The 11,542-nt window shown below is 41.1% G+C and overlaps 1 protein-coding gene and 1 non-coding gene across 2 annotated transcripts; one reads left to right on the top strand and one right to left on the bottom strand.

Annotated features, from left to right (window-relative positions):
- Window positions 1-2,434: 2,434 nt before the first annotated feature.
- Window positions 2,435-4,550, bottom strand: LOC125998597 (transcription elongation factor A protein-like 4). The gene is made up of 3 exons (XM_049766635.1): window positions 4,399-4,550; window positions 3,834-3,894; window positions 2,435-3,440 (listed from the first exon to the last, which is right to left on the bottom strand). The coding sequence occupies exon 3, from the start codon at window positions 3,416-3,418 to the stop codon at window positions 2,828-2,830; it is 591 nt and encodes a 196-aa protein (XP_049622592.1). The 5' UTR covers window positions 3,419-3,440; window positions 3,834-3,894; window positions 4,399-4,550; the 3' UTR covers window positions 2,435-2,827.
- A 4,617-nt stretch (window positions 4,551-9,167) lies between these two features.
- Window positions 9,168-9,300, top strand: LOC125999737 (small nucleolar RNA SNORA51). The gene has a single exon (XR_007492212.1). It is a non-coding gene; the product is annotated as a small nucleolar RNA SNORA51 (small nucleolar RNA).
- Window positions 9,301-11,542: the final 2,242 nt, after the last annotated feature.

Genomic DNA, 11,542 nt, shown 5'->3' with positions numbered 1-11,542 from the left:
TCCCGCACATCCCCTCTCCTCTGCCTGCCTCTGGGGCAGGCATTAAGCTCCTCTTTCTCTCTCTGTCTCTCACTCTCTTGTTTCTTTTTCTTCCTTTTACACACTGTGGTTTGCACTATTGGTAATGAAGGGGTACCCTGCATATCACTTAATCTCATTTATTTATTTATTTATTATTTATTATCCATAGTTTTCAGTTCCAACTATCATTGCCATAGTGGTTCTTTATCTTCCCTAACAGCACTGCTCCCACTCTTTATGGCAAGTTTCCTACCATGCCCTGGTCCTCCTGGCATTCATTTATATTGTCTCTGGATATTATTACCATACTATCTGCTATTTTTCTTATATCCCATAAATGAGTGAGATTATTCTATGTCTATACCTCCCTCTCTGACTTATTTCACTCAGCATAATATTCTCCATATCCGTCCATATATAAGCAAGTTTCATAACTATTTTTTCTAACAACTGCATGGTGTTAGATTGTGTAGATGTACCAAAGTTTATTTGACCACTCATTGTTCTAAGGCACCTGAGTTGTTTCCAGATTATGGCTATTGTAGATAGTGCTGCCAGGAACACAGGAGGGAAGAAAGCTTTTCTGGATTGTATTTTTGTTTTTTGCTTTTGTTTTGTTTGGGGCCACACCCAGTGACGCTCAGGGGTTTCTCCTGGTTATGTGCTCAGAAATCGCTCCTGACTCGGGGAACCATATGGGACTCTGGGGGATTCGACCTGGGTCAGCCACATGCAAGGCAAATGCCCTACCACTGTGCCATGGCTCCTGCCCCTGGATTGTGTTTTGACAAAGGATAGTTTTGATTTAAAAAATCAAAAACCAATTAAGGGCTGAAGCATCAATGAGAATTATTCACAGGGATACGCATAGCTCTAATGTGAGAGAAATTGATTTATTCACAAACCTTGGGCTAGGCCAGATTTTGGTTTACTAGGGACTCAAAAACCTATAATGCTTTGTCATCTTAAGAACTCCATCTCACCAGCATCAGTGAAGAACTTATGGAGTTTAAGACTTAAAGGAACTATAGTACCCAAAAGATATAAAAATATCATCTACCATTTGATTCCCTGTACTTATTCATAGGTACTTTTTGTATGGGGGTCCTGTAGAACAGGGAACTAGATGCTGGGCCAAACTCACTCAGTATTTCATTCTAATACACTATACTTGTCATGCATAGCCAGTTTTACTTTCATTTCACAGATGATAAAACTGTTCTTTAAAATTCCTACAGATCAATTCCTGTAGAACCCCAGAGGTAATGTTTCATGTATCATTTCATGTTTTGATAACGTTTTTGGTTTTAGCTTGAGGGCCACCTCTAGTGGTTCTCAGGGCTTATTTCTGGTTCTGTGCTCAGGGATCTCTCTTGGCAGGTGCTTAGGAGACCATATGCAGTGATAAGGATGGACGGTGGAGAGCCGGGAGGTGCCAAGCAAGCACCTTAACTCATGTACTATCTGGCTCCTTGACCAAAATTTGACTGTTTTGACTACCTTTGTAAACAAAGAATAATTCTTTTTATTGATTCTCATGATTTTTATTCAAAATATCATGTTATAGCTATATATGTGTGTATGTATATATATGTATAAATATATATCCAAGAAACAGACTCAACAACACTGAAAACATGATATCTAAGCTGCAGCTACCAAACTTTACAATGTGCCTGTCAACGTGGCAGGCAGAGATTGGTATGTGACTGAAGGAATCAGGGAGGACAAAGTATGGGAACACTGGTAGCGGGTGTTGATACTGGCAGTGGTGGTATAGGTGTTGAAATATTATATGCCTAAAACTCAACTACAAATCATTTTGTAAATTAAGGCTCTTTAAATAAAAATTACTAAATGTTTTTTTTATTTATTTGAAAGGTAATCTATGTTACTTTAGTCTAGTTGTTCTCAAACTATGGCCCTCGGGCCACATATTGTATTTGTATCTGTTTTGTTTCTTCATTGCAAAATAAGATATATGCAGTGTGCATGAGAATTCATTCATGGGACCGGGAAGGTGACACTAGAGGTAAGGTGTCTGCCTTGCAAGCGCTAGCGTAGGACGGACCGCATGGTCCCCCAAGCCAGGGGCAATTTCTGAGTGCATAGCCAGGAGCTATTCCTGAACGTCAAATGGGTGTGGCCCAAATCCCCCCCCCCAAAAAGAATTCATTCATAAGTTTTGTTTTTACTATAGTCAGACCCTCCAATGGTCTGAGAGACAGTGAACTGGCCCCCTGCTTAAAAAGTTTAGTCAAAAAAGCTAATGAATTAAAAGGCAACAAAGAAATAATCTATAGTACAACTCAGAAAATCATGACAATTTTTACTGGAAAATAGTTCTATTATTTTTATACATGTACTTATAAATTATATAAGTGTAGTGTTTTCATAAAAAGTGAAGCAATACTACAGATATTATAAACTGCTTTATTTTCCAAACGTTCATATTTATTGTAGTTCACACGGGTAAAAACATAAGCTGATAGAATACTGACTTGGTCAAAAGCTACTGAAAATAAGAGTGACACCTAAAGCAATGTATCAGAATAAGCGTAAAGCAAATGGCTTGGAAAGGCAACACAACTGAAAGAAGGGTCTATATAATTGAGTTGAAGGGATGGGTTGAAGGAATGGGACATTGGGGTCCTTAGAGGATGTAGGTAGGTACAATTGCAAATGATGTGATGCTGAATTTAGTTGCATAGGAAACCATCATTAACATTATTGCAAATCAAAAGGCATCACAGTTTAAACAAATCAAATGTTAAGCAAAGTCTCTGACAAAAACTTAGCAAGGACACTACATAAAAGAAGTATCTTCAAAGCCCCTTTGTGGGGCCATGCAGTCACCCCTGTTTTCATTTGGACCCCATGACCCAGAGGTATCCTCTGACGTTTTATGCATACACATAAATCTCCCCAATTTCAGTCTGGTTTTCTTCACTTCATCCTCCACCCAAGCCATCTTATCAAATTCTTTTATCATCTCCTCATTGCTCAAATGCTTATTATGTATGGCCTCCTTATGTTCTTTGAGGCACTGAGACAGTCCCTTGGTTTTCCTTTTGACTTTCCTGGGTACATCATCCTCAGATGGACGCTTTTCTGCAGCCCTTGGTTCATTGGTTGGCCTTTCTTCAGTTGTTTCTTCTTTATTCTCTGATTTTCTCTCACCTTCTGGCATTTGTTGTCTTTGTTTTGCCTCATAGTCTACCTTTTCCTTTTCCATTAGTATTTCATCATTTTCTGTCTTTCTCTCATTTTTTAATGTCTCCATGTCGTCTCGAGTGCAAACTCTTACTTTCCTTATCACAGACACTGGCCTTTGTACAAGTTCCATCTTCCCTTTGTTCTCACACTTTCCTTCATTTTCAGAGTAGTTTTTTTCCATTTTAAAATTCCCACTTCTTTCCCTGTACAGGGGGATGGAATATGGAGTGGAGAAAAAAGAGACAAAGACAAGATAAGGTAAAATAGAGCTTAAGGGTGGAATCTAAGTCTCCCTAGTCTGTATTCCTCCACATTCCCCCTGGGATGACCCTATGTTCCAAGAGTGTCTATAGAAATCACTATAGCCCCCGAATCTTCCTAACTTTATTTATACCACTATTTCTCCCACACAATTTAACCCACCATTCTATAGCAAGTTTGACCAATTGTTCAGGGTGTTTTAGTGTGTGCAGATATGTTAGGAGTTTTGCAGCTGAATCCCAAATTTTATTTAGTACTAAACCTCCAATTACTACCGCACACAACTTAGGTCCTGTCCAGTGCCCCACACAAACGATTACATCCCTTTTACTGACCGACTGGGATTTTCCTTTTCTAGCCTTGCAAAGACCTGGAAGTGGACACAGAAGCACAGACCTACAGGAGACAAGGAAAGGACTGTGAGCATTATGACCTGGGGTTTCTTTCCAGAAGCCTCTTCCCCTCATGTTTTCCCTCCCCACCCATCCGCCATTACTTAGGCTTCTGGTGCAGACTAGGATGCTTTCTAAACCGTTCAGCCTCTGCATCCATTTCCCTGCTCCCTTCCAGGCACCCCAGCCCCACCACTTCCTCTAAGGTTACATTTCCTCTTAGGTACAGCGTGAGAGTGCGGTTCTTTCCAGTTTCACTGTTTAATACTGCAGGGGTTCCTTCTCCCTGATCATTTCAAGCTGGGAATGGAGGGGGGGCGCAAAAGAGGGGGGTTGTAAAAGCGGTAAAGCTGTGACAGCGACCTCTGTCCCCATCAGCCATCGCCCATCCCAGACCCCTCTTCCCAACCTCCCGTTTCAGAATTCTCCCTGCCCCCCGCGGATCTGTCCTAGTTAATCCACTTGCATCTCTGCAGGGAGCCCTAGTCAGCGCCCTCTTCTCACTGACCTTCGGGCAGGGCAGGCCTGTGCCTCCTTAGGCTCGCCGCCCATTCGCCCCTAGCCCGCAGCCTGGTCTACTCCGGGAAGCGATTGCACAGGGATGACGGACACTGGGGACGGACCTCAGAGCAGGCTGGGAGCTGCTCCCCACGTCTGCGCCTGGTCGGTCACGCGACTGTTCGGTCACATGACCACGGTGTCACCAGATCTGTCTCCAGTACCGCACTCCACACTTCCCAATGGACTGGGCAGCTGAGGACTGGGAACAGCTGGTGATGACATAGCAGGGGCCACCCAGAGCAGGAGCAGCAGCCTCCTGATCACAGGGAAGTTAGTATATCCTAGCCCCTGGCACTGCGTCCTATAGAGAATGCCCATGACCTCCAAGTGTGACAGTGATCACAGGGCAGGTACCCCATTTGGCCCAGAGAGTCCAGCACTGAGCACGCGTGGTGGTGCATGCTGGGAAAACTGAGCTGCCTCCTTGAGCAGTGATGCTCCTGGGCTTTTTTCCCCTCTTAGGTAATGATGATTTCTCTCCCTGGTGAACGCTGTTCATTTTTCTCCACAAAATGGTGATTGCCAAATCTAGACTTCTAATTGTTTCCTCTTTTGAACCTCGTATCTTCTTGAACTCCTCTTTACTGTAAATCCCAACCCATAGATAATAAACGGATTTCACCATTTTCCCTTTCGAATGTCCTTTCACCTCTCTCCACAGTGGAAACTAATGCACGGCCTGTTCTCATCTAGAAAATGTCAGCAAAATTGATATTTAAAATAGAAATATTGAAATGATAGGGTCAGGGAATTGGGGACACACCCACCTGAAACCATGAGTTACTAGTGGCTCTGTACCCAGGAATCACACCTGGAGGGTTCAGGGACCATGTGAGATGCTGGGGATAGAACCTAGGTCAACCACACATGCTAAGCAAGCACCCTATCCACTGTACTATCGCTCCGACCCCAACAAGTACATTTTTTAAGTTTGTTTTTTGTAGCTTGGATATCTTGTGTTCATTATTATTGGCTGCAGTTTGGATACACAGCTCCAACATTCCTCTTCTCCAGCTAATGTACCCAAGGCCCTTTGATGGTAATATAAACAGCGTTGCTTCTAATTGATGAACAAGGTATATTTTCCTATTTTCTTCTGTCTTCTAGTATTTCCTTTAGTGTCTTCAAATGTGTAGTTTCCCAATCCAAACCCAAAATAAATAAATAAATAAATAAATAAATAAATAAATAAATACTGACATGGGAGCCTTATATGTAACTTTCTTTGTTAAATTTGTTCCGCAGGTTTTGGGAAATAACTGTAAAGATAAATGTACTATTTTCTTCCTGTGATTTTGGGTTCTTCTTTTGTTTTGGAGCCACACCTGAAAGTGTTTAATGCTTAATATTGACTCTGCACACAACAATAACTCCTGGAAGACTTAGGGAATCGTGTGTCAGTGATCAAAACCAGGTTAACCACATGCAAAACAAGTGCCCTAACAAATGCAATAGCTCTCTAGCCCTGATCAGTTTATATACTTATAGGCAACAAATTTTGTGTTTTTCTTTTTTAGCTACAATAGTCTTTATAGTAATGATTTTTTTTATCTTTCTCATGTTTTCTTCCTGCTTCCGATACTCTCTTCTATTAATGTCCTCATTTCACTGAGTATTATATTGGGTTGCTGTTTTAGATCTTCATCAGTCTTCTTCAGGCACGTTAGAAAGTTTTGACTTTCTTGGGTCTTTTTCCTGAGATTTTACTTGTGACCACGATGAAGGTAATGCAGATAAAGTCTCTACATTTTTGTTATCTATTGGAGAGCTAGTGGCAAGGGTCCATTTTCAGATTATTTGCTCTGGACCCGAGATGCGACCCACAAAGATCAAGGGAGACAGCAGCAGCAACACAAATACAGGGGATTGGGCCCGGAGAGATAGCACAGCTGCGTTTGCCTTGCAAGCAGCCAATCCAGGACCAAAGGTGGTTGGTTCGAATCCTGGTGTCCCATATGGTCCCCCGTGCCTGCCAGGAGCTATTTCTGAGCAGACAGCCAGGAGTAACCCCTGAGCACTGCCGGGTGTGACCCCCCCAAAAAAATACAGGGGATTTTATTCCAGCATACTGGGACCACACTTCTCACAAATGGCAACCTTGAGGTTGGCTTACAAGTTATTTTATAGGGTCACTAGGACTTCAGTCTAGGGGTAAAACTAGGTTCTTATGAGTTTCTTTGTACATGTTACATAAACTAGGTTTATGTCTCTGTTTGGTTGAAGTAGCAGAGAAGGGATTTAGGTACCCACTAGGTGCCCTTCGGGTGCAGTTAGATAAAGTTTATGGTCTGCAAGTTCCCTGGGTGTTGCTAATTTATCTGATTGTCCTGGAATGTTTCACTTGAAGGCCCTTGGATGTGGCCAGTTTATCTAATTGTTCTGGTACATGCCCTTGAAGTTTCTGGAATTGCTTTTACTGAACCTAGTTGCTTCTGCCACATATCGAAGCCTGTTATAGCAGTCTTTATGTCTAGTCAACCCGGTTACAGAAGCAGAACAGGCAGTTAATTCTAAGCCAAGCCTATATTCTAACATTCCCATAATCTTAGTTCTAACAAGATAAGCCTAGGTAGAATGGCAATTGGAAGTTCACAACCAAAAATTCCCTGCAGTAGCTTTGACCACTTTCCATGAATATAGACTGAAAACTTGGAAAACATTGTTGGAGATCAGAATTTTAGTGTCCATGCTATGCAGGTATTCATGCATACTTTTTTTTGTGTGTGGTTTTTGGGTCACACCCGGCAGTGCTCAGGGGTTATTCCTGGCTCCATGCTCAGAAATTGCTCCTGGCAGGCACGGGGGACCATATGGGGTGCCGGGATTCAAACCGATGACCTCCTGCATGAAAGGCAAACGCCTTACCTCCATGCTATCTCTCCGGCCCCTCATGCATACTTTTTATGGGCACTTTTCAGATGAGGTTACAGTGGGCAAAGAAGGATGGCTGTAGCACTCTCTGTATTCTGTCTTATTCATTCCCTGGCTTTCCACCCTCCTGTCATGTCTGTGTGACTATATATCAGACATGTATTCATTATTTTGAAAATGATTTTGTTTATGGAATAGTAATATAGGTCAAAATGGAATTGATAGTGTATCTGAGTGTACATGCATACACAATTGTTTCTCCTCCTATTTGTATTGCCTCAAATATGTACTCAGAGTGCTACTTTGTCTTCAGATGAAGCCTTAAAGTAACTGTTTTTTTTTTTTAAAAAAAAAACTTTGTTTTTAATTCAAGGTTTGAAACCCAACATCATGTTGATATAAAAGAGCATAGGAAGGACACAAAGCAATTTCTCACAATAGTTGCAAAACCCAGAAAATATATAGGCAATGTCACTAAGGATCACGTGTTTACCCCCTTGCTGAGCCAGCTCCTAGACCTGAACTTCTCAGAGTGGCGATGCTGGATCCAATCAGGTGAGATGACTCCCCTCTCGATTTTGCACTTTAAAAAAACTAGCATGTTTTGTAAAAAAAAAACAAACTTAGTTCAGAATGTTCTATAATGTCAATTCTTTTTGTAATATATATTCAATGTGTTGCTTTTTGTTCATCAAAATCTATATATCTTTTCATGTGCCTTTTAGCCATTTGTATTTCTTTTTTGTCAAAGTGTCTGTCCATTTCTTCTCCCACTTTTTGATGGGGTTAGATGTTTCTTCTTGTAAAGTTCTGTCAATGCCTTGTATATTTTGGGTATTAACCCCTTATCTGATGGGCATTGGGTGAATAGTTTTTCTCTCTCAGTAGATGGCTCCTGTATTCTGGGCACTATTTCCTTTGAGGTGCAGAAGCTTCTCAGCTTAATATAGTCCTATCTATTTATTTCTGCTTTCACCTGTTTGGAGAGTACTATTTCCTTTTTAAAGATACCTTTAGTCTCAATGCTCCACATTACTAATCATCAGGGAGATGCAAATCAAAACAACTATGAGGTACGATCTCACGTCACAGAGATTGGCACACATCAGAAAGAATGAGAACAAGCAGTGCTGGTGGGGATGTGGAGAGAAAGGAACTCTTATTCACTGCTGGTGGGAATGGCATCTAGTCCAACCTTTGTGGAAAGCGATATGGAGATTTCTCCAAAAGCTGGAAGTTGAGCTCCCATATGATCCAGCTATACCAATCCTAGGGATATATCCTAGGAACACAAAAATACAAACCAAAAAATCCCTTCCTCACACCTATATTCAATAGCCAGACTCTGGAAACAGCCTAGATGCCCCTCAATAGATGAATGGTTTAAGAAACTATGGTACATATACACAATGGATTATGCAGCCATCAGAAGAGATGTAGTCATGAAATTTTCCTATACATAGATGTATATGGAATTTATTATGCTGAGTGAAATAAGTCAGAGGGAGAGAGATAAACATAAAATGGTCTTCCTCATCTATGGGTTTTGAGAAAAATGAAAAACATTTATGTAATGATTCTCAGAGACAAAATATAGGAGGAGTGGAGGGTCCAGCTCCTGACATGAAGCTCACCACAGGGCTCATTTAGGGCAGTCACAGAAATAATTACACTGAGAACTATCATAACAAAATGTGACTGAATGAGGGAAGTAGAAAGCCTGTTTAGAGTACAGGCCGGTGTGGGGTGGGAAGGAAGGACACTTGGGATATTGGTCTTGAGAATGTTGCACTGGTGAAGGATTTATATATATATAAATCAAAAAGAAAAGAAAAGAAAAGATAAGATCTCCCAATTCTTACCACAGGCTGTGTTCGTTACACTGACTGTATAGAAAGAGGAGGTACAATAAATGAATCCTATATACACCTCAACCCAGGCCCTTTGCCTGGTCTGTATTGTGAATTGGGGGACAAAAAAAAACCCGAAATTTATATATCATCGATTAAATTATCTCTCCTCATCATCAATATAGACTGAAGATTTTTACAAAGTATAGGGGGAGATCATTCCCTAGAATTATAATTAACCTTCCATTATCTGACTTCTAGAAGAAATTACAGACATTCTACCATTTGTCTCACACCAAACACAGCTGCCCATAATCGGTTCAAATGCTCATTAATGACTCAGTAAACTCCCACTTCATCTGCACTGTCCTAAACCTTAATCCAGCTGAAATGCCCCAGTGCTACTTTCCCTTAATGCTTCACTGAGAACTTCCGTTTTAATTTAGGGTTTCAACATAATAATCTTAGAGAGGCACATATTCATTGAGTAGTATTAATACATTGTTCTCCAAGTCCATCTGTGCTTTGCAAGAATGACTGGCAAAAACTGCTCAGCCTCAAGGAAATTATGATGAACAGGAATGACACAATGTAAGCCCGAAATATCCCATTGTACAAAAAATATGGATTTTTTTGGTTTGATCTCTTTATTTTTTTTCTTTTTAGGCCACACTCAGTGTATTTATTCTTCCCTTTGTGCTCATGCATTAGTTTTGGCAATTCTCGGGGGACCACATGCAGTTCTGGGAATCAAAGCAGAGTTTTCAACGTGCAAGGCAAAATTTTAACACCTATAGTACCTCTCCATCCCAACAAGAGTATTTTATTTTATCTTTTTAATTTTCTATTTTTAGAGAAGCTGCATAATTTAAAAGTTATTTATAGTTGAGTTCCGGCATAAAATATTAGGGCACCAATCCTATCGTCAGTGTCAACTTCCCTCTACCAATGTACTGAGTTTCCCTCCAATACTTCAGTCTATCTCCTTGACAGGCATACTTTTAAGTTTGGTTGTTGTATGTGTTTTTGGATCTCATACTTTCAACTTTGTTGATCCTGTGATTCATAGATAGATAGATAGATAGACAGACAGAGATAGATAGATAGATAGATAGATAGATAGATAGATAGATAGATAGATAGATAGATAGATAGATAGATAGATAGATAGATAGATAGATAGATAGAATATACCTCTATACCTCCAGGGTGTCCAAGGTCCTGGCCCATGCTCCTGCTATTTCCCATCCTTTTCTTTTTACTTCCCCCCATGGTTTCTTTCTTTCCTTATCCTCAGTTCTATAACCTAGGGACTAGGGTAATCTACGTATCTCACATTTGATACTTAACAATCCCTTGTCTGGCTATTTAATAAACCACAGATAAATTGAATAACCTAGTATTTATTTGTCTTTCTCCCGCTGACTTAATCTACTTAGCATTATCTACTACAGTTCCATCCAAGGTGCAGTGAATTTCATGATTTTATTATTCCTTGCAATTTCATAGTATTGCATACATCATTCCATCATCTGTTGGATACTTAGGTTAATTTCATATCCTAGTTATTTTTCTAAGTGCTACAATGAATAATGGTTGTGCATTTGTCCTTTTGAATTAATGTTTGTGTGTCATGGAAGTAGATACCAAGATGTGGAATTAATGGGGAATATTGCTACTTTATTTTGGTTTTTGGGTCACACCCGGCGGTGCTCAGGGGTTACTCCTGGCTGTCTGCTAGAAATAGCTCCTGGCAGGCTCGGGGGACCATATGGGACACCGGGATTCGAACCAACCACTTTTGGTCCAGGATCGGCTGCTTGCAAGGCAAACGCCTCTGTGCTATCTCTCCGGGCCCCATATTGCTACTTTTTTTTTTTTTTAGAAAATTTCATACTGGGTGGGAGGAATAGCACAGCGGTAGGGCATTTGCCTTGCAAGCAGCTGACCCAGGGTGGACGTAGGGTCAATTCCTGGATCTCCTTATAGTCCCCTGAGCCAGGAGCAATTTCTGAGTGCATAGCCAGGAGTAACCCCTGAGCATCACCAAGTATGAACCCAAAACAAACAAACAAACAAACAAAAACTAAAAAAAGATAACTCCGGGCCGGGAGGTGGCGCTAGAGGTAAGGTGCCTGCCTTGCCTGTGCTAGCCTAGGACGGACTGCGGTTCTATCCCCCGGCGTCCCATATGGTCCCCCAAGCCAGGAGTGACTTCTGAGCGCATAGCCAGGAGTAGCCCCCTGAGCGTCACCAGGTGTGGCCCAAAAACAAAACAAATAAACAAAAAAAGATAACTCCATATACTACTTTTCACAGGGGTTAAACCAGATAACATCCCTGCCTTCAGAGGATTAAGGATTAAGTTCC

The sequence above is a fragment of the Suncus etruscus genome, chromosome X, assembly GCF_024139225.1.
Source record: "Suncus etruscus isolate mSunEtr1 chromosome X, mSunEtr1.pri.cur, whole genome shotgun sequence".
NCBI classification, from domain to species: Eukaryota; Metazoa; Chordata; class Mammalia; order Eulipotyphla; family Soricidae; genus Suncus; species Suncus etruscus.
Note: the sequence above shows the minus strand (reverse complement) of the source record. Positions and strands in the feature narration are given on the sequence as shown.